General features: G+C 56.5%; 1 protein-coding gene across 1 annotated transcript in view; it reads left to right on the top strand.

Moving 5' to 3' along the window:
* The window catches only part of TTLL4 (tubulin tyrosine ligase like 4), a 45,271-nt gene extending 33,948 nt beyond the window's left edge, over window positions 1–11,323 (top strand). The window contains exons 13-21 of the mRNA XM_029063120.2: window positions 4–126; window positions 577–675; window positions 870–1,004; window positions 4,171–4,308; window positions 6,053–6,155; window positions 7,706–7,919; window positions 8,017–8,093; window positions 10,947–11,029; window positions 11,188–11,323. Coding sequence (XP_028918953.1) covers window positions 4–126; window positions 577–675; window positions 870–1,004; window positions 4,171–4,308; window positions 6,053–6,155; window positions 7,706–7,919; window positions 8,017–8,093; window positions 10,947–11,029; window positions 11,188–11,320 — 1,105 coding nt within the window. The 3' untranslated portion in view covers window positions 11,321–11,323. The remainder of the gene's footprint in view (window positions 1–3; window positions 127–576; window positions 676–869; window positions 1,005–4,170; window positions 4,309–6,052; window positions 6,156–7,705; window positions 7,920–8,016; window positions 8,094–10,946; window positions 11,030–11,187) is intronic.
* The last annotated feature ends 11,598 nt before the right edge of the window (window positions 11,324–22,921 follow it).

Raw genomic sequence — 22,921 nt, forward strand, 5'->3', positions numbered from 1 at the left:
TAGATACTCCCCTTCCATGAAGAGCCTCAGTAACAAGTTCATGCACCTGACCAACTACAGCGTCAACCGGAAGAACGCGGAGTACAAGGCCAACGCCGACCAGACGGCCTGCCAGGGCCACAAGTGGTACCCGCCCACCGCGGGGCGGAGGGAGGGGGCCGGGGCCCCGTGGGGGCTGCTCTGTGTGTGTATATGTGTGTGTGTTGGCGGGGAGAGGGGCCTGCCAATCCCCCCCTCCCGCCCCTTTGGCCTCCTCAGCGGGGCCACCGTCGCCCTCTCCTGACCTCTGACCTCGCCCCCGTGGCATCGGACGGGGAGCCGAAGGCTCTGTGGGCCTATCTGAACCCACCCCGCTGTCCCTTCGGCCCCCTCCCCCCTCTGCGGGGCCACAGTCACGCTCTCCTGACCTCTGACCTCTCCCCCCCCCCCCCCCCCGGTGCCAGAGCGCTGAAGGCTCTGTGGGTCCATCTGAACCACCCCTCCACCGCCCCCAACCCCTCAGGCCCCAGTCCCCTCCGTGGGGCCGGGGTCATGCTCTCCTGACCTCTGACCTCTCCCGTCCACCGCGCCGGACAGGGCCCTGAAGGCTCTGTGGGCCTACCTGAACCAGAAGGGAGTGAACAGCGAGGCCATCTGGGAGAAGATCAAGGACATGGTAGTCAAAACCATCATCGCGTGAGTCCTCCTCCCCCCCGAAACCGCCGTCCGCCCGGGGGCCCGGGACGGGCTGGACGTCGGCCGTCTCTCACCGGGGGTGGGCCAGGGGACGGGGGAGGGGCTCCGCGGGGCGGGCGGGGAGCGGGGTCCGGCGCCCTCCCAACCCCCGCCGAGCCCCCCCGCTGACCCGGCGCCCCCGTCCCGCCGGCCAGGTCGGAGCCGTACGTGACCAACCTGCTGAAGCTTTACGTGCGCCGGGCCTACAGCTGCCACGAGCTCTTTGGCTTCGACATCATGCTGGACGAGAACCTGAAGCCCTGGGTGCTGGAAGTCAACATCTCCCCGAGGTGCCGGGGGCCGGGGCGGGGCCCCCGGGGGTTGGGGGTGGTCCTGGAATGGCGGGGGGAGCCTTCCTGCGCCCTGTCCCCCCGCCCGTGACCTCAGCTTCCGCCGGGTGACATCTTCGGCCCCTGCAGACACCGGGGCGGCCGCCCACCCAATAACGATAATACCGATGGTATTTGTTAATAATAATGTCGGTATTTGTTAAGCGCTTACTACGTGCAGAGCACTGTTCTAAGCGCTGGGGTAGACACAGGGGAATCGGGTTGGCCCACGTGGGGCTCACAGTCTTAATCCCCATTTTACAGAGGAGGTAACTGAGGCACAGAGAAGTTGAGTGACTTGCTCACTCATTAAGTCATTCATTCATTCGTATTTATTGAGCGCTTACTGCGTGCCGAGCACTGTACTAAGCGCTTAGAAAGTACAATTCGGCAGCAGATAGAGACGATCCCTACCCAATAACGGGCTCACAGTCTAGGAGGGGGAGACAGACGACGAACAAGTAGAAAAGCATCAGTACTATTAAAATAGATAAATAGAATCACAGATCTATATACATCATTAATAAAATAGAGTAATAAATACGTACAAATATACACAAGTGCTGTGGGGAGGGGAAGGGAGTAGAGCAGTGGGAGGGAGTCGGGGCGATGGGGAGGGGGGAGGAAAAGGGGAAAAGGGAAGGCTCAGTCTGGGAAGGCCTCCTGGAGGAGGGGAGCTCTCAGTAGGGCTTGGAAGAGGGGAAGAGAGTTAGTTTGGCGGAGGTGAGGAGGGAGGGCGTTCCGGGACAGAGGGAGGACGTGGGCCGGGGGTCGGCGGCGGGACGGGCGAGAAGGAGGCCCAGGGAGGAGGTGAGCGGCGGCAGAGGAGCGGAGTGTGCGGGCTGCCGTGGAGAAGGACGGAAGGGAGGGGAGGGAGGAGGGGGGGAGGGGATGGGGGGCTTGGAAACCAACAGTGAGGAGTTTTTACTTCATGCGAAGGTGGATGGGCAACCACTGGCGGTGTCTGAGGAAGGGGAGTGACAGGCCCAGAGCGTTTCCGTAGGAAGATAATCCGGGCAGCGGAGTGAAGTATAGACCGAAGCGGGGCGAGACAGGAGGCTGGGAGTTCAGAATGGAAAGTTTATTTCCAGTCATACTTATTGAGGGCTACCTGTGTGCAGAGCACTGGACTAAGCGCCGGGGAGAGGAAAACAGCCCCACAGCACTTATGCATATATCTGTAATTTTATTCATCTATATTGATGTCTGTTTCCCCCATCCCCTCCAGACTGTGAGCTCGTTGTGGGCAGGGATTGTCACTGTTTATTGTACTTTCCCAAGCGCTTAGTCCGATGCTCTGCACACAGTAAGCACGTAATAAATACGATCGAGTGAATGAATAACAGGCACATTCCCTGCCCACAGTGAGCTTAGTACGTGTCAAGCACTGTTCTAAGCACTGACGTAGATACAGGGTAATCGGGTTGGACACCGTCCCTGTCCCACATGGGGCTCACAGTCTCCATCCCCATTTTCCAGAGGAGGGAACTGAGGCCCAGAGAAGTGAAATGACTTGCCCAAAGTCACACAGCACACGAATGGCGGAGTTGGAATTAGAACCCAGTCCTTCTGACTGCCAGGCCTGGGCTCTACCCATTAGGGCGCACCGCTTCCGTGGCTGCACCTGCCTCTCGGCTCCCACGGCCCGGGCCTTGTCGATGAAGGGTATTTATCGAGCGCTGCCTGAGGGCAGGGCACTGTGCTAAGCACAAGGGAGAGGACAGTCCAACAGAGTGGGTATTCTCATTCCCTGCCCACAGGGAGCTTACAGTCTAAACAGAGAGACCGACATTAATAGAGAAGCAGCGTGGCTCAGTGGAAAAAGCACGGGCTTTGGAGTCAGAGGTCATGAGTTCGAATCCCGGCTCTGCCACTTGTCGGCTGTGTGACTGTGGGCGAGTCACTTAACTTCTCTGGGCCTCAGTTCCCTCATCTGTAAAATGGGGATGAAGACTGTGAGCCCCACGTGGGACGACCTGATTCCCCTATGTCTACCCCAGCGCTTAGAACGGTGCTCGGCACATAGTAAGCGCTAAACAAATACCAACATTATTATTATTATTATATTAATTTGCCCCCTCCTACCTCACCTGGCTCTCTCCCACTCCAGCCCAGCCCGCACGCTTCGCTCCTCTAATGTCAAACTTCTCCCTGTCCCTTCATCTCGTCCATCTCGCCGCCGACCCCTCGCCCACGTCCTGCCTCTGGCCCGGACCGCCCTCCCTCCTCTTATCAGACAGACAATGATTCTCCTCGCCTTCAAAGTCTTAATGAAAGCCCATCTCCTCCAAGAAGCCTTCCCTGACTAAATCCTCCTTTCCATCTCTCCCACTCCCTCTGCCTCGCTCCCTTTCTTCATTCCCCTCTCCCTGCCCCACACCACTTATGTCCATATCCATCATTTATTTCTATTCATGCCTGTCTCCCCTTCTAGACTGTCAGCTCCTTGTGGGCAGGACATTTGTCTGTTACACTGTTCCCTCCCAATCGTTTAATCCAGTGCCCTGCACATGGTAAGCGCTCAATAAACTGCCTGCCTGACTCTTCCCACCCCCGCCAGAACTGGCTCATCTCCTGGGGGTCCTTTTGTCCCGGGGTCTCCCGGTAGCCGGGACCTTGGGATCCGCGCCCTGTGACCCCCTCCACCTAAATCCGACCTCTGCCAGACCCTTTGACCTCCGAGGGACCAGAACCACCCTCCCATCCACCCTCCCCACCCCCACCTCACACCCTCCTTGAGTCATTGCAGCCAAACCCGTAGCCAGGGCCAGATCGGCGTCAGGAAAACCGGGGTCTTCCCTCACCCCGGTCCCTCCTCCGCGGCCTGCTGGCTAGAGCCCGGGCCTGGGAGTCCGAAGGGCCCGGGTTCTAATCCTGGCTCCGCCACTTGTCCGCCGTGTGGCCTTGGGCGAGTCACTTCATTCCTCTGTGCCTCAGTTCCCTCCCCTGTAAAACGAGGATGAAGACGGTGAGCCCCCTCGTGGGACAGGGACTGCGTCCAACCCGATTTGCCTGTATCCACCCCAGCGCTTAGTCCAGGGCCTGGCACACGGTAAGCGCTTAACAAATGCCACAGTTATTATTCCAATTATCGTTATTGTCCTTCCCTCCTCCCCGTCCACCCCAGCCTCCACTCCAACTCGCCGCTGGACGTGAGCATCAAGGGCCAGATGATCCGAGACCTCCTGAACTTGGCCGGCTTCGTCCTGCCCCACGTTGAGGACCGGGGATCCCCCTCGGATGGACTCTGCGCTTCCACCCCCAGGTCGGCGGCCACCCCGACCGGAGCCGGGGTTCGAACCCAGGTCCCCAGCCCCAGGGGGAGGCGGGGAGGGGTCACAGTCCTTGGGACCCCCCACAACCCCTTCCGGCCCCGGCTCACCGGGGACCAGTCAGGTGGTCTCGGGCCATCCTCTGACAGATATGGGGCAGTCGGACAGACGGAAAGGGACACACACACACACACAGTATCTCTCCCTCCCTCTCTCCTTCTTTCCCTCTCTCCCTCTCTCTCTTCCTTTCTCCCTTCCTTTCTCCCTTCCTTCCCTTCCTTTCTCCCTTCCCTTCCTTTCTCCCTTCCCTTCCTTCCTTCCTACCTTCCTTCCTTCCTTCCCTTCCTTCCTTCCTTCCCTTCCTTCCTTCCTTCCTTCTCCTTCCTTCCTTCCTTCCTTCCTTCCTTCCTTCCTTCCTTCCTTCCTTCCTTCCTTCCTTCCTTCCTTCCTTCCTTCCTTCCTTCTTCCTTCCTTCCTTCTCCTCCCTTCCCTCCCTTCCCTCCCTTCCCTCCCTTCCCTCCCTTCCCTCCTTCCTCCCTTCCTTCCCTTCCTTCCCTTCCTTCCCTTCCTTTCTTTGCCTCCTTTCTTTCCTTTCTTTCCTTTTTTTCCTTTCCTTCCTTTCTTTCCTTTCTTTCCTTTTTTTCTTTCTTTATTTCCATTCTTTCCTTCCTTTCTTTCCTTTCTTTCTTTCTTCCCTGTCTTTCTTTCTCTCTCTCTCTCTCTCTCTTTCTTTCTCCTTCTTTCTCTTTTTCTCCCTCCACCCCCCCCGCTCACTACTCCTGGACACTTGGCTAAGGGGTTTGAGTGGAGAAATTGAGCAGTCACGACGCTCAGAACTGGACAGGGTCAAACCCATGTTGGCTTCCTGGAGAAGGTGCCCTTTTAAGAGAGTGAAGCAGGGGAGAAAAGACAGTTTGGCCAAGAGGGGAAGGGAGAGCTCTTTTGTTTGTTTTTTGGTATAATGTAATAATTTATGGTATTCGTTAAAATGCTTACTTTGTGCCAAGCACTGTTCAGAGCACTGGGGAGTGAAGCGACTTGCCCAGGGCCTCACGGCGGACGAGTGGCGGAGCGAGGATTAGAACCCGGGTCTTTCGGACTCCCAGGCCCGGGCTGTAGCCGCTAGGCCGTGGAGGAGGGGCCGGGGTGAGGGAGGATCCCAGTTCCCCCGATCCGATCAGGGGATGGGCTAGGCTGTTTATTTTATGGTATTTGTTAAGCCCCTACTGTGTGTCAAACACCGTTCTAAGCTTGCGGTACGTCCGAGCCAATCAGGTGGGACACAGTCCCCGCCCCACTTGGGGCTTTCAGTCTAAGTAGGAGGGAGCACAGGTATCCCCATTTCACAGCTGAGGAAACTGAGGCCCGGAGAAGAGAAGCGACCTACCCCAGGTCGCATGGCAAGCAATGGACAGGATCGGGATTAGAACCCAGGTCCTTCGGACGCCCAGGCCCCCGCTCTTTCCACTAGGCCACGGTGTTCTGACCGGAGGGTCCAGGAGGGGACTCATGGGGGTGAGGGTGCCCTCCCTCTTCCCCACCCCCTCCCCCCTTCACGTGCCATTGCCTCCCTGTGAGGGTTTCCTCCCGCCGGGTGGGCGGTCGTCTGGTCATCTGTGGATCTCCAGCCCAGTAGTGGGAGGAATCGGGGGGCCTGGGGGGCGGGGAGGGCGCAGTCGGCCTCACCTCCCGTCGTCCGGCTCCGAACCCCCTTTTCCCTCCACTCTCCGCCTCCAGCGCCCCGAGCCCCGCCGGGGGCAAGGACCGCCTGGGTCCAGAGTACTTCTTGGCGGAGAAGTTGAAGCACGCGCACTTCCTCATGCAGAAGCTGCCCGACCAGGTGTGGCCCACCCCCTCCCCAACCCCCACCCCTAAACCCCTGCAAGCATTTCCTCATGCAGCAGCTGCGGGCCCACCCCCAACCACCCCCATCCCCACTTCCCCCTCCTCCCTGCCCCCTTATCAGAATAATAATGATAATAATAATGACGGTATTTGTTAAATGCTAACTAGGTGCCAAGCACCGTTCTAAGCACTGGGGGAGATCCAAGGGCATCGGGTTGTCCCACGGGGGGGCTCACAGTCTCCATCCCCATTTTACAGAGGAGGGAACTGAGGCCCAGAGAAGTGAAGTGACTTACCCAAGGTCACCCAGCAGACGGGGTGGGGCCGGGATTAGAACCCACGACCTTCTGACTCTCAGGCCCGGGCTCTACCCGCTAAGCCACGCCGCTTCCTCCCCTCGCCTCCAGGCTCCCGGGCGGCACCGAGGGCCAGGGGCCGGAGATGGTGGTTCATTCATTCATTCAGTCGTATTTATTGAGCGCTTACTATGTGCAGAGTGCTGGTTGCGGGGAGCCCCCATCCTATGCCCCCCAATCCGGGTGTTGTGCTGGCGGGAGGAGCTCGACCCCTGGGGCTGAGGGGCTCCAAACACGCACGGGCTGATGGCCTCCCCCTCTTTCTCCCGGCCTTCTCGGGGGTCTCTCGGTGTGGGGGGATGTTCATGGTGTGTGTGTGTGTCTGTCCATGTATGTGGCTCTTCGTTTGTGTCCTGTGGGTGTGTGTGACATCTCTGCCTGTTTCTCCCCGTGCTTGTGTGTGTATCTTTTGCCCGTCATGATGTGTCTGTGTGTCTCCGTGTGTGTGTGTGTGTTTGTGGATCTGTCTCTTGGTGTGTCTTCCACATGGGTCCGTGTGTTTTTGTGTGTGTGTATGTGTGTGGGGTGGGTGTCTTGGTGTGTGTCTATCTCTGTGTGTGTCTGCCTATATATTTGTCCCTTCCCTGTGTGTCTTCCGCCTGTGTCCATGTGTGTTTATATGCATGTGTGTGTATCTCCGCATATATCTGTGTATGTGGTGGGTGTCTTGGTGTGTCTCCGTGTCTCCTTGTGTGTGTGCCTACGTGTCTGTCTCTTCCCTGTGTGTCCTCCGCTTGTGTCCATGTGTGTTTGTGTATGTATGTACCTGTGTATGTCTGTGTGTGTGTGTGTGTGGTGGGTGTCCACGTATCTGTCTCTTCATATGTGTGTGTGTGTCTCCCCGTGTGCGTGTATGGTCTCTTGGTGTGCATCTTTGTCTCCGTGTGTGTGTGTCCATGTATGTGTCCCTTTGGATGTGTCCGTGTGGCGCATGCGTCGGTGCGTATCCTCCACACGCATCTGCCTGTCTGTCTCTGTGAATCTCCCCTCGTGTCTGCGTGTGGTGTGTCTCCGTGTGTACGTCCCTGTATGTCCCTCTTCACATGTGTCCTCCACATGGGTATCTCTGCCGGTCTCCCCATGCGTGTGGTGGGTGCCTTGGTGTGTATCTGTATGTGTGCGTGTCTGTGTACGTGTCTGTTCGTGTCCACCCTCCCCGTGTGTGTGTGCGCGCACCCGGGGCCGGCAGGAGCTGTACTCGTCGGTGCTGGACGTGCTGACCCCGGCGGACGTGCGGGTGCTGGTGGAGACGGAGGACGAGTTCTCGCGCCGCGGCCAGTTCGAGCGCGTCTTCCCCACGCGGGCGTCCGCCCGCTACCTGCGCTTCTTCGACCAGCCGCGCTACTTCAACATCCTCACCACCCAGTGGGAGCTCAAGTACCAAGGCGGCGACAAGTTCAGGGGTAAAGACCCCGCCCCGGGGGGAGGCCGGAGGGACCGGGGGGGGGGGGGGGGGCCGGGAGCCCCCGGATGGCCGCTGACGCCCCGTCCCGTCCCCAGGGGTGGACCTGCTGCGACGGTGGTGCTCTAAGGGGTTTCACGCGGGGATCGGCAACGACTCGGATTCTGCTCCCGTGGTGAGTGACCGGGGCCGGGGGACCCAGCGGGGTCAAGGAGGGTCGAGGGGAGGTCAGGGAGGGGCCACGGCTCTGCAGCCGCTGGAGAGACGGTGGTTGGGGGTGGCGGAGGTTCGGAGCGACCGGAAGCCAGGGCCTCCGGCCAACGAAACAGCAGCACGGTCTAGTGGTGATAATAATGTTGGTATTTGTTAAGCGCTTACTAGGTGCCGAGCACTGTTCCAAGCGCCGGGGTAGATACAGGTTAATCAGGTGGTCCCACTTGAGGCTCACAGTCTTCATCCCCATTTGACAGATGAGGGAACTGAGGCCCAGAGAAATGAAGTGACTTGCCTAAAGTCACACAGCCGATAAGTGGCGGAGCTGGGATTAGAACCCATGACTTCTGACTCCCAAGCCTGGGGTCTTTCCACTAAGCCACGCTGAGCCCGGGCCTGCTGTGTGACCTTGGACAAGTCCATTCATTCAGTTGTATTTATTGAGCGCTTCCTGGGTGCGGAGCACTGTACTAAGCACTTGGAACGGACAGTTGGGCGACAGATAGAGACCAGCCCTGCCCAACGACGGGCTCACGGTCTTAAAGGGGGAGACAGCAAAGCAAAACCAAGTCCCTTGGCTTCTCTGGGCCTCAGTTCCCTCACCTGGAAAATGGGGATGAAGACTGAGAGGCCCGTGGGGGAGAGGGGACTGGGTCCAACCTGGATTATCTTGTATCTACCCCAGCGCTTAGAACAGTGCCTGGCAAGTCACTTTCATTCATTCATTCAATAGTATTTATTGAGCGCTTACTATGTGCAGAGCACTGTACTAAGCGCTTGGGATGAACAAGTCGGCAACAGATAGAGACAGTCCCTGCCGTTTGACGGGCTTACGGTCTAATCGGGGGAGACGGACAGACGAGAACAATGGCAATAAACTCTGTGCCCCAGTTCCCTCATCTGTAAAATGGGGATTAAGACTGGGAGCCCCTCGCGGGACGGGGACTGGGTCCTTCTAGACCGTGAGCCCGTTGTGGGCAGGGATTGTCTCTCTCTGTTGCTGAATTGTACTTTCCAAGCGCTTATTACAGTGCTCTGCACACAGTAAGCGCTCAATAAATACAATTGAATGAATGAACCCGATTAGCTTAGAACCCAGCGCTTAGAACAGTGCCTGGCACATAGTAAGACCATAACAAATACCATTATTATTATTATTATCATCATCCCAGACTTCCACCCCTCTTCACCCACCTCACCTTAATAATAATGATAAATAATAAAGATGGTGTTTGTTAAGCAGTATGTGCCAAGCACTGTTCTAAGCGCTGGAGTAGATACAGGTTCGTCAGGTCGGACACAGTCCCTGTCCCGCCTGGGGCTCACAGTCTTCATCCGAGGGAACCGAGGCCCAGGGAAGTGAAGTGACTTGCCCGAGATCATAATAATAATAATAATAATGTTGGTATTTGTTAAGCGCTTATTACGTGCAGAGCACCGTTCTAAGCGCCGGGGTAGATACAGGGTCATCAGGTTATCCCACGTGAGGCTCGCGGTCTTCATCCCCATTTTACAGATGAGGTCACTGAGGCCCAGAGAAGTGAAGCGACTTGCCCACAGTCACGCAGCAGACAAGTGGCGGTGCCGGAATTAGAACCCAGATCAGGGAAATGTACATTCCCTTGACCTCCAGGCCAGTCAAGGGACAGAGGGCAGATTTCTCTCCCCAGCATTCATTCATTCATTCAGTCAGTCGTATTTATTGAGCACTTACTTGTGTAGAGCACTGGGCTAAGCACTTGGGAGAGGAAAATGCAGCCATAAGCAGATACGTTCCCTGCCCACCACAAGCTCACGGTTTAGAGGAGGAGACGGGCGTTAATAGAAATGAATAAATGACGCAGAGGGACATAAGTGGTTCATTCATTTCATTCATTCAATCGTATTTCTTGAGCGCTTACTGGGTGCAGAGCACTGTACTAAGCGCTTGGAAAGTCCAATTCGGCAACAGATAGAGACGATCCCAACCCAACAGCGGGCTCACGGTTAGGGGAAGCAGCGTGGCTCAGTGGAAAGAGCCTGGGCTTCGGAGTCAGAGGTCATGGGTTCGACTCCCGGCTCTGTCACTTGTCAGCTGTGTGACTGTGGGCAAGTCACTTCACTTCTCTGGGCCTCGGTTACCTCAACTGTCAAATGGGGATTAACTGTGAGCCTCACGTGGGACGACCTGATCACCCTGTATCTCCCCCAGCGCTTAGAACGGTGCTCTGCACATAGTAAGCGCTTAGCAAATACCAACATTATTATTATTATTAGAAACGGGGATAATAATAATGATGGTATTTGTTAAGCACTTACTATGTGCCAAGCACTGTTGTTAGGATTATTCTTCTTATGGTATTTAAGCGTTTACTACGTGCCGAGCACTGTTCGAAATGCTGAGCACCGTTCTAAGCATGGGGTAGATACAAGGTCATCGGGTTGTCCCATGTGGGACTCACAGTCTTCATCCCCATTTTCCAGAGGAGGGAACTGAGGCCCAGAGCAGCTAAGCGACTTGCCCAAAGTCACGCAGCAGACAAGTGACGGAGGCGGGATTAGAACCCACGACCTCTGACTCCCAAGCCCGGGCCCTTGCCACTGAGCCAGGGCTGGGAGGGGGGATGAATGAAGGGAGTAAGTCGGGGGGACGCAGAAGGGAGTGGGAGAAGGGGAGAGGAGGGTGCAGTCAGGGAAGGCCTCTTGGAGGAGACGGGGCTTCAGTAAGGCTTTGAAGGTGGGGAGAGGAATTGAGCGGGCGGGCGGGGCCGGGGGGATCGGGCTGGGTTTCCCCCCGAGACCCCTCCAGCCCCTTTTTTTCTTTTTTTCTTCCTAGTGGACCCTGCCTCGCTCCCACCTCCTCCTGAAAGGCGACTCCTTGGTCCACAGCCTCTGCAGCCCAGATGTGGGCAAGCTGGGGTGAGGAGGGGACTCGGGGTGGGGGGAGCCGGCCGGCCGGGAGAGGGACCGCCCGGGGTGGGGGGCCGGAGCAGAGCCGACGGGAGAGGGGCAGCGGGGTTCCCCCCGACCCATCCGGCCGAACCTCGCCAGCGTCGTCCCCCCACCTTCCTCGACAGGAAGCCCCCCCACATCAAGGAGGCCGAGGACGGCCCCCCCGGCCCCTCCGGGCAGGCTCCGCCCCTGATCAAGACCCCGGGGCAGCCCGACGGACCCCCGGCCGCGGACGGCGAGCCTCCGGCCCCCGAGTGAGCCCCCCGCCCGGCCTCCCCCGCCGCCACCCCCCCACCCCGGGGCCTCTAGCTACCTCACGGGGCCGGGCCGGCCCGGCCAACCGGGCGCCCGGGCCGCCGCCCCGGACCGGTCTCCGGCCCCGCCGAGCCCCCGCTCCGGGCGGGCCTCCGCCGGGCCCCCGCTCCCGACCTCCTCTCCGGGTCTCCGCTCCGGGCCCCTCCACGCTCTTTTCGGGAAAGGTCAGAGGGCGAGAGAGAGCCCCCGACCCGACCCGGCCGAGCCCCCGCCGCAGCCTTATAAAGGAGTTTGTTTTGTAGCCCCCCGAGCGTCCTGATGTCTATTTCCTCCCACCGCGGTACCGTCTCCGAGCGGGGCCTGGCGGGAGGTGCCCGTTTGGACCCTCCCCCTGGCCTGACCGTCCGGGCCGGAGGAGCCTTCGGTCAGTTGTATTTATCGAGCGCTTCTGGGTGCGGAACCCCGTACTAAGCGCTTGGGAGAGTACAGTACCACGGTAAACAGACCCGTTCCTTGCCCGCAATGGGCTTACAGTCTGTGAGCTGGAACCTGAGGCTCATCACAGCCCTCAGAAGGGGTCACACGCAGTGTCCGTGAGGAGGGATTACATTCGATTAGACCGAAAAGCCCGTCAGTGGGCAGGGACCGTCTCTATCTGTTGCCGAATTGTCCATTCCAAGCGCTTAGTACAGGGCTCTGCACATAGTAAGCGCTCAGTAAATACTATGGAATGAATGAGGGGGTCCCAGGGAGGAGGCGGGCATGGGCTCCTCCCATAATAATAATATTTGTGGCATTTGTTAAGCGTTCACTGTCTGCCAGGCCCTGTACTAAGCGCCGGGATGGATATAAGCGAATCGGGTCGGACACGGTCCCTCACCCACGTGGGGTTTGCAGTCTCCAGCCCCATTTTCCAGATGAGGAAACTGAGGTCCAGAGAAGTGAAGCGACTTGCCCAAGGTCACTCAGCAGACATGTGGCGGAGTAGGGATTTGAACCCAGATCCTCTGACTCCCAGGCCCGGGCTCGAGCCACTATACCATGTTCCCAAATTCTCTGCCTCTCCCTTCCTACGCCTGAACCCCTGCAGTTCGACTCCAAGCCATCCCCACCCCTAAATTGCCCCCCACCTCCACTCCAAAAACCTTTTTTTTTTTTTATTGGTATCTGTTAGGCACTTACTATGTGCCAGGCACTGTACTAAGCGCTGGGGGGGTGGAGCGTGGCTCAGTGGAAAGAGCCCGGGCTTGGGAGTCAGAGGTCACGGGTTCAAATTCCGGCCCTGCCACTTGTCAGCTGTGTGACTGTGGGCAAGTCACTTAACTTCTCTGTGCCTCAGTTACCTCATCTGTAAAATGGGGATTAAGACTGTGAGCCTCACGTGGGACGACCTGATTACCCTGTATCTACCCCAGCGCTTAGAACGGTGCTCTGCACGTAGTAAGTGCTTAACAAATACCAACATTATTATTATTACTAATAATGATAGTATTTGTTATAAATGTTTCCTTGTACCAGGCACTGTTCTAAGCGCTGGGGGATACAGTCCCTGTCCCACGTGGGCCTCACGATCTCAACCCCCCATCTAACAGATGAGGTCACGGAGGCCCAGAGAAGCCAAGCGACTTGCCCGAGGTCACACAGCGGACACGTGGCGGAGGCGGGATTAGAACCCGTGACCTTCTGACTCCCAGGTCCCCGCTCTATCCGCTGTGCCGGGCTGCTTCTCGAGACTGCGAAGACCGTGAGCCCCGTGTGGGACGGGGACTGTGTCCAAACCAATGATCTTGTTTCTGGCCCAGCGCTCAGCACAGTGCCTGGCACACAGTAAGCGCTCAACAGATACCGCAAGTGTTATTATCCCGCAGAACTCCCCCTGCCAGTTCCAGCCTCTAACGCACCACCCCCCGGCTCCGGCGTCGTGGCTGGAGCCCGGGCCTGGGAGTCAGAAGGTCGTGGGTTCTAATCCCGGCTCCGCCACGTGCCTGCCGGGTGACCTTGGTCAAGTCACTTGGCTTCTCTGCGCCTCAGTTCCCTCATCTGAAAAATGGGGATCGAAACTGAGCCCCACGTGGGACAGGGACTGTGTCCAACCCGACTTGCCCGCATCTACCCCAGCGCTTAGTGCGGTGCCCGGCGCACAGTAAGCGCTTAACAAATTCCACAATTATTACTATCATGTTTGTCCCCTACTTCCTCTCCTAGGGGGAGATCCGGGTCGATCTCCCCCCCGGCCGCCACGTAGGGCCAGTGACCGCCTCCCCGCCGCCTCCCCGCCCCCCTCCCCCAGCGGGATCGAGTTCCCCGGAGGGCCCTCGGAGCCGCGGGCCGGAAAGGGGAGGGCTCCTGCCTCCACCTGCCACATTCCCAGCTGTGCCCTGTCCCTCGCCCACCGCCCCCAGCTCCGCCGGGACTGCAGCTGCCCCGCGGAACGGCCGCACGCACCTGCCGCCGCCCCGGCCCCGCCCGACACCCACCGCGCTCCCTTCTCCCCGTCCTCTCCCGGAGCCCCGGCCGCTCCGCCGCCCCGGCCCGGCGAACCGTTGACCTCTCTCCCCTTCTCCCCCTCCGCTCCCGGAGGCCCGACCGCTCCACCGCCACCCCAAGCCTGGCAAAACACTGACCGCTCTCCCCTCCTTCCCCTTCTCTCCCAGAGCCCTGCCCCCTCCGCCACCCAGCCCGGTTAAAACCCTAACCAGTCCCCCCGTCCCCTTTCTCTCCCAGGTGCCCTGACCACCACCCAAGCCCGGCTAATCACTGACCACTCTCCCCCTCCTCTCCCACAGCCCTGACCCCTCCACCGCCCCAGTCCAGTGAAACACCGACCGCTCTCCCCTCCTCCCCCTTCTCTCCCTGAGCCCTGACGCCACCACCCCAGCCCGGCTAAATATTGAATGTTCTCCCTTCTCTCCCGGTGCCCTGACCACTCCACCCCACTCCCTTCTCTCTCCCTCTCTCCCTCCCAGAATCCTGACTGCCCCACTCTTCCTCCCAGCATCTTGACTGCCCCTCCCTTCCACATCCCTGCCCGCTCTCCCCCCTCCCTCCCAGAGCTCTGACTGCCCCCCACCACCCTCCCAGATCCCTGACCTCTCCCCGCGCCCTCCCAGGGCTCTGTCCGCTCCCCGATCCAGGTAATAATAACGTTAATTGTGTTATTTCTTAAGCACTTACACAGTCTCAATCCCCATTTCCCAGATGAGGGAACTGAGGCCCAGAGAAGTGAAGCGACTAGCCCAAGGTCAGACAAGTAGTGGAACGGGGATTAGCAGCATGGCTTAGTGGAAAGAGCCCGGGCTTGGGAGTCAGAGGTCGTCACGGCTCTGCCACTTATCAGCTGTGTGACTTCGGGCGAGTCACTTCACTTCTCTGGGCCTCAGTTCCCTCATCTGGAAAATGGGGATTATGACAGTGAGCCCCACGTGGGCCACCCTGATTACCTTGTATCTACTGCAGCGCTTAGAACAGTGCTTGGCACATACTAAGCGCTTAACCAGTACCACCATTATTATCATTATTAACCCATGACCTCCTGATTCCCAAGCCTGCGCTCTACCCACTGTGCTCCCCCAGGATCCCCAACAACAGGAGTGGTTCATTCTGCCCTCCTGGGGAGGTCTCTGGGCTAAGACCCCCGCTCCCAACAGGAGTGGTTCAATCTGCTCCCCTGGGGGGTCCCTGATCTGTGACCCCCCCCCCCCCAAACAGGAGTGGATCGCTCTGCTCTCAGGGGTCCCTGGTCTGTGCCTCCCCCGTGCCCCCCATCAGGAGAGGGGTGTTTCACTGGGCTGGGGCGGTGGACTGGTCAGGGCTCTGGGAGCGGAGAGGGAGGAGAGAGCAGTCAGTGTACATCCCAAGCGCTTAGTCCAGGGCTCTGCACACAGTAAGCGCTCAATAAGTGATTGAATGAATCAGGAGTGGTTTAATCTACTGGCCCACCCCCGGCCCTCCCAGAGGGCGGCAGGGGGTGTCCACTGGGCATCCAGGGTAGGTGAAGACCACCTTGTTGAGGGTGAGAAGGCGCGGGCTCTAGACGGCTCCCTCCCACCACTCTCGATTCATTCAGTCGTATTTACTGAGTGCTTACTATGTGCAGAACACTGTACTCAGTGCTTGGAAGGGGACAGTGCAACAAAAAACACACTCATTTTCTGGCTCACAAGGAGTTTACGGGTTAGAGGGGGAGACAGACACGAGTAGAAAGAAATAAATGACGGATATGGACCTAAGCGGGGCGGGGCGGGGAGGGGGGATGAAGAAAGGGAGCGAGTCGGGGCGACGCGGAAGGGAGGGGGAGAAGAAGAAAGGAGGGCTTAGTCTGGGAAGGCCTCTTGGAGGAGGTGGAGATAAGGCTTTGAAGGAGGGGGAGAGTCATCATCTGTGGGATTAGAGGAGGGAGGGCGTTCCAGGCCAGAGGCAAGGCCTGGGCCGGGGGTCGGCCGCGGGACGGGCGAGACGGAGGCCCCGTGGGAAGGTTGGCGTTAGAGGATCGAAGTGCGCGGGCCGGGTTGGACAAGGAGGGGAGCGAGGTGAGGTAGGAGGGGGCAAGGCGGTGGACGGCTTTAAAGCCAGTGGTGATGAGTTTTTGAGGAGGAGTTGGATGGGCAACCACAGGGGCCCCCCTCCCCACGCTGGGCAGCGGAGGACTTTCATTCATTCATATTTATTGAGCACTCACTGGGTGCAGAGCACTGGACTAAGCACTTGGGAAAGCACTATTGATTCTATTTATTGCCACTGTTCTCGTCTGTCAGTCTCCCCCGATTAGACTGAGCGCCCGTCAAAGGGCAGGGACTGTCTGTCTGTTGCCGATTTGTCCATTCCAAGCGCTTAGTACAGTGCTCTGCACATAGTAAGCGCTCAATAAATACTATTGAGTGAATGAAAGCACAATACAACAATAAACAGGGACGTTCCCTGCCACAACGAGCTCGCAGTTTAGAGGGGGAGAGACAGAGTACAGGTAAATAAAATGACAGTGATGGACGTCAGTGCTCCGGGGTGGGGAGTGGGGAAGAGCCAAGGGACTTGGGCAGGGGAGGTCAGCCTGCCCGTTGTGCCAGCCTCGGCCTGGGCCCGGACCCGGTCCTCGTTCTTGGCCCAGCGCCCGGGCCGGGGTGTTGGAGGGTGGGGGTCCGGGAGGGCCGGGGGTCGGCGGGGTCAGCTTTCCCCTTTGGGCCGTGACTCAGAGCCCGGGGAGGGGGCGGCGGGGGACACCGGAGCCGGAGGAATCCGGCCGGGATCCCGCAGCCGGACGGCCGAGCCGTGGTCGCCCCCTCCCCGCCGGCCGGGGGTCCTCAGCCCACTGGCTCCCTTGGGGCTGAGGCCTCCAGGCTCAGTGGAAAGAGCCCGGGCTCGGGAGTCAGAGGTCATGGGTTCTAATCCCGGCTCCGCCGCTTGTCAGCTGGGTGACTCCGGGCAAGTCACTTCACTTCTCTGGGCCTCAGTTCCCTCATCTGGAAAATGGGGATTAAGACTGTGAGTCCCATGTGGGACAACCTGATCACCCTGTATCCCCCCAGCGCTTAGAACAGTAATAATAATAATAATAATAATGTTGGTATTTGTTAAGCACTTACTATGTGCCGAGCACTGTTCTAAGCGCTGGGGTAGAATTACAGAGTAATCAAGTTATTCCACATGAGGCTTAGTCTTCATCCCCATTTTACAGATGAGGTAACCGAGGCACAGAGAAGTTAAGTGACTTGCCCACAGTCCCACAGCTGACAAGTGGCGGAGCCGGAATTCGAACCCGTGACCTCTGACTCCCAAGCCCGGGCTCTTTTCACTGAGCCGCGCTGCTTCTCTGTAAACATGCTGCTTCTCATCTATAAACAGTGCTTTGCACATACTAAGCACTTAACAAATTCCATTATTATTATTATTATTATTATTATTATTTGGAGAAGTGGGGGAAGCCCAGACTCCCAGACTTCTGCTCTCCCAGACCTCCTGCCAACATGAGTACACACACACAGGCATGAACTCACCCAAGCACCTAGTATTTGCTTTGCACACAGTAAGCGCTCAATAAATACGATTCAATGAATCTAAACACATGTACACACAGGCACGCACACTCAGGCATGTACACACGCACACATAATAATAATAATAATAATGTTGGTATTTGTTAAGCGCTTACTATGTGCCGAGCACTGTTCTAAGCGCTGGGGTAGACATAGGGGAATCAGGTTGTCCCGCGTGGGGCTCACAGTCTTGATCCCACATTCACACCCGCATTGCCAAGCACCCACATGCAGGGCTGGCCCCGTCACTTGTCTGCTGTGTGACCTTGGGCAAGCCACTTCACTGTCTGTGCCTCAGTTACCTCATCTGTTCTAATCCCCGCTCCTCCACTAGTCTGCTGTGTGACTTTAGGCAGGTCACTCACTTCTCTGGGCCTCAGTTCCCTCCTCTGTAAAACGGGGATGGAAACTGTGAGCCCCACGTGGGACAGGGACTGTGTCCCCAATTTGCTTGTAATAATAATAATAATGTTGGTATTTGTTAAGCGCTTACTATGTGCAGAGCACTGTTCTAAGCACTGGGGTAGATTCAGGGCCATCAGGTTGTCCCACGTGAGGCTCACAGTCTTCATCCCCATTTTCCAGATGAGGCAACTGAGGCCCAGAGAAGTGAAGTGACTTGCCCACAGTCACACAGCTGACAAGTAGCAGAGCCGGGATTCGAACCTATGACCTCTGATTCCCAAGCCCGGGCTCTTTCCACTGAGCCACACTGCATAATTATTATCATGATGATTAAAATGGGGATTAAGACTGTGAGCACCACATGTGACAATTTAATTACCTTGTATTTACCACAGCACTGAGACCAGCGCTTGGCACATAGTAAGCGCTTAACAAATACCATGATAATAATAATAATAGCACTCAGGCATGCACACACACTCAAATGCAGATAAAATAATAATAATAATGGTATTTGTCAAGCGCTTACTATGTGCCAGACGCTGTACTAGGCGCTGGGGTGAATACAAGCCAATCGGGTTGGACCCAATCCCTGTCCCCCGTGGGGCTCGCAATCTCAATCCCCATTTGGCATAGTGGAAAGCTCATGGGCTTGAGAGTCAGAGGATGTGGGTTCTAATCCCGGCTCCGCCACCTATCTGCTGTGTGACCTTGGTCAAGTCACTTTGCTTCTCTGGGCCTCAGCGACCTCATCTATAAAATGAGGATTAAGGCTGTGAGTCCCATGTGGGACGACCTGATTACCCTTCTGTCTACTCCAGCGCTTAGAACAGTGCTGGGCATATGCTTGGCATGTAGTAAGCGCTTAACAAATGCCATTATTATTATTATTATATTAAGCGCTTCACAAATACCACGATAATGATGATGATTATTATTACAGATGAGGAAACTGAGGCTCCGAGAAGTGAAGTGACTTGCCTGGGGCCACAGCAGACAGGCGCGGCGGCGTGGCTTAGCGGAAAGAGCCCGGGCTTGGGAGTCAGAGGTCGTGGGTTCTAATTCCGGCTCCGCCGCTTGTCAGCTGTGTGACTTTGGGCAAGTCGCTTCACTTCTCTGTGCCTCAGTTACCTCATCTGTGAAATGGGGATTAAAACTGAGAGCCCCACATGGGACAACCTGATCACCTTGTATCCCCCCCAGCGCTTAGACCAGTGCTTTGCACATAGTAAGCGCTTAACAAATACCACCGTTATTATTAATCCCGGCTCCGCCACTTGTCTGCTGTGTGACCTTGGGCAAGTCACTTCACTTCTCTGGGCCTGAGTGACCTCATCGGTAAAAATGGGGATTAAAAAAAGTGAGCCCCACGTGGGACAATCTGATTACCCTGGATTCATTCAATAGTATTTATTGAGCGCTTACTATGTGCAGAGCACTGTACTAAGCGCTTGGAATGGACAAGTCGGCAACAGATAGAGACAGCCCCTACCCTGACAGGAGAAGCAACATGGCTCAGTGGAAAGAGCACGGGCTTTGGAGTCAGAGGTCATGGGTTCGAACCCCGGCTCTGCCACTTGTCAGCTGTGTGACTGTGGGCAAGTTACTTAACTTCTCTGTGCCTTAGTTACCTCATCTGTAAAATGAGGATTAAGACTGTGAGCCCCACGTGGGACAACCTGATTCCCCTGTGTCTACCCCAGCACTTAGCACAGTGCTCTGCCCATAGTAAGCGCTTAACAAATACCAACATTATTATTATTATTATTACCCTTTGAGGAGTTTACAGTCTAATCTCCCCCAGCGCTTCAGCACATAGTAAGCGCCTAACAAATACCATCATCATTATTATTATTATTATTATTCTGACTCCCAGGCCCGGGCCTTACCCACTGAGACACCCCCCGCCCCCATACAGGCCTGCACACCTATGCACGTGTAGACCTGCACCCCCGGACAGGCACACACACAAGCATACACGTGTGCTCGCCTTCTGTCACCACCTGGCCCGACTCTCGGGTCTTCCCTCGCCCAGGATTTGAGTTGGACAGCTGGGCCGAGCGGGGGGCGGGGAGGGCCCGTCCAGGCCGCCCGACACTCAAGCCGGGGAAGGCGATCCGGCCGAAGGAGGGGCAGGCGGGGAGGGGGGCCGGGGAGGCGGACCCAGAATAGCCACAATCACGACGACGGCCACAACCACGGCTCCGGGGGGACGGCTCCGCTCTCTCTCCGCTCCAGGTATGTGCTTACGCATCGGTCTGTCGTTTTATTTATTTGTCTTGATGTTCCCCCCGATCCGCTAGGCCGTGAGCTCGCTGTGGGCAGGGGATGTCACCGTTTATTGCTGTATCCGTACTTTCCCAAGCGCTCGGTACAGGGTTCTGTACACTGTAAGCGCTCAATAAATACCACTGAATGAACGAATGCAGGCACGCGGGTGCCGGACGGTGGGTGGAGGGTCCAGCTCTCCCTCATTTATGTCCATGTACCTAATTTCTTTCTGTTAACGTCGGCCTCCCCCTCTAGACTGTCAGCTCGTTGTGGGCAGGGAATGGGTCTGTTATAGCGTTGTATTATCCTCTCCCAAGCGCTCAGCACGGTGCTCTGCACGCAGTAAGCGCTCACAAATTGAATGATTGACTGGCCGCCCGTTGCCCCCCTCCTTCCCTCAACCCCCAACATTGATGTCCGTTAATAGAAAGAAATATATTACAGACTCTAGACTCCTTGTGGCAGGGAATGGGCCTCTTGCATTGTTCTGTTGGACTCTCTCAAGCGCTAATACGGTGCTCTGCACAGAGTAAGCGCTCAATAAATAGCCTTGAATGAGTGATTGATTGGGGCAGCCTCCAACCGGCAGCTTCTGCTCCCCAGAGTTGCCACCTGCCTCTGCTGATTCTGTTGTTTTGTACCTTCCCAAGCGCTCAGTACGGAGCTCTGCACACCGTAAGTGCTCAATAAATACCATTGATTGATTGGGTAGGAACGGGTAAATGTGACCCTCTGGCCCCCGGGCTTCCGTCAGTCAATCAGTGGTATTTATTGAGTGCTTACTGTATGCAGAGCACTGTACTAAGCGCTTGAGAGGGGACAGTAGAACAGAGTCGATAGACGTGTCCCCAGCCTGCGGGGAGTGGATGGTTTAGAGGGGAGACAAATGTTAAAATAAACCTCGGATTTGGATGCAGATGCTTTGGGGCTGATGGTGGGCTGAGCACCACGGGGGACGGGGACTGCGACCAACCCGATTTGCTTCTATCCACCCTGGTGCTTAGTACAGCGCCTGGCACATAGTAAGCACTTAACAAATACCACTATTACTATGATTATGATCAAGTGATTGAAAGAGAAGCAGCATGGCCTAGAGGAAAGAACCCTGACCTAGGAGTCAGAGGTCTTGGGTTCTAACTTTGGCTCTGTCGCATGTCTGCTGGGTGACCTGGGCCTAGTCACTTCACTTCCCTGGGCCTCAGTTCCCTCATCTGTCAAATGGGGATGAGGACTGTGAATCACAGGCCCGGGCTGTAGCCACTAGGTCATCCTGCTTCTCTCTCTCCCTTCTCTCTCCTCCTCTGCTCCTGGGCCGCCTGAGTCTGTAAGGGGCGAGGCGGAGGGTCGGGGGGCAGCTGACCGGAAAACCAAGCAGACAGTGACCACCACGATGCGGGCTGGGAAGCAATCCGTAGTAATAACCGTCATGTTCGTTAAGCGCTTACTATGTGCCAGGCATCGTACTAAGCGCTGGGGTGGACACAGGCAAATCAGGGTGGACACAGTCCGACATGGGGCTCAGAGTCTTCATCCCCATTTTACAGAGGAGGGAACTGAGGCCCGGAGAAGTGAAGGGACTTGCTCAAGGTCACGCAGAAGACAAGAGGCAGAGCTGGGATTGGAACCCAGGTAAATACGAATGAATGAATGAACGAATGAATGAATGAATATATGCTTATCGAGCGCTTACTGTGCATAGAGTGCTGTGCGAGGTGCTTGGGAGAGTACAACAGTCCGTAATCAGAAGAATAATTATGGTATTTGTTAAGCATTTACTCTGCGCCAAGCACTGTTCTAAGCACTAGGGTAGAGGCAAGTTAATCAGGTTGGACAAAGGCCCTGTCCCGCATGGGGCTCACCGTCTCAATCCCCATTTTCCAGATGAGGGAACTGAGGCCCGGAGAAGTGAAGTGACTAGCCCAAGGTCACACAGCAGACATGCGGCAGAGGGGTTGCTACAGGGTAATCAGGTTGTGCCATGTGAGGCTCACAGTCTTCATCCCCATTTTCCAGATGAGTTCACTGAGGCCCAGAGAAGTGAAGTGACTTGCCCACAGTCACACAGCTGACAAGTGGCAGAGCCAGAATTCAAACCCATGACCTCTGACTCCTAAGCCCGGGCTCTTTTCACTGAGCCACGCTGCTTCTCTGCTTAACAAATACCACAGTTATTGTTATTATTATTATTACTGTAGATCGTAAGCTTCTTGAGGACAGGGATTATCTGGAGAGGCAGTGTGGCTTGGTTGATAGAGCCCAGGCCTGGGAGTCAGAGGACATGGGTTCGAATCCCGGCTCTGCCACTTGTCAGCTGTGTGACTGTGGGCGAGTCACTTCACTTCTCTGGGCCTCGGTTCCCTCATCTGTAAAATGGGGATTAAGACTGTGAGCCTCACGTGGGACGATCTGATGACCCTGCATCTCCCCCAGCGCTTAGAACGGTGCTCTGCACATAGTAAGCGCTTAACAAATACCAACATTATTATTATTATTCAACCTGATATTAACTCAAGACAGACCAATGCTTGATACAAAGTAAGCGCTTAACAAATACCATAATAATAACAATAATATTCAGTCATATTTATTGAGTGCTTACTATATGCAGGACACCATACTAAGAGCTTGGGAGAGTACAATATCTTAGTGGCAAGAGCCCAGGCTTGGGAGTCAGAGGTTGTGGATTCTAATCCCAGCTCCGCCACTTGTCAGCTGGGGTGACTTTGGCAAGTCACTTCACTTCTCTGGGCCTCAGTGACCTCCTCTCTCAAATGGGAATGGAGCCTGTGAGTCCCACGTGGAACAGGGACTGTGTCCAACCCGATATGCTTGTATTCATTCAATCATATTTATCGAGCACTTAATGTCTGTAGAGCACTGTACTAAGCGCTTGGAATGG

Source organism: Ornithorhynchus anatinus, chromosome 1 (genome assembly GCF_004115215.2).
Source record: "Ornithorhynchus anatinus isolate Pmale09 chromosome 1, mOrnAna1.pri.v4, whole genome shotgun sequence".
NCBI classification, from domain to species: Eukaryota; Metazoa; Chordata; class Mammalia; order Monotremata; family Ornithorhynchidae; genus Ornithorhynchus; species Ornithorhynchus anatinus.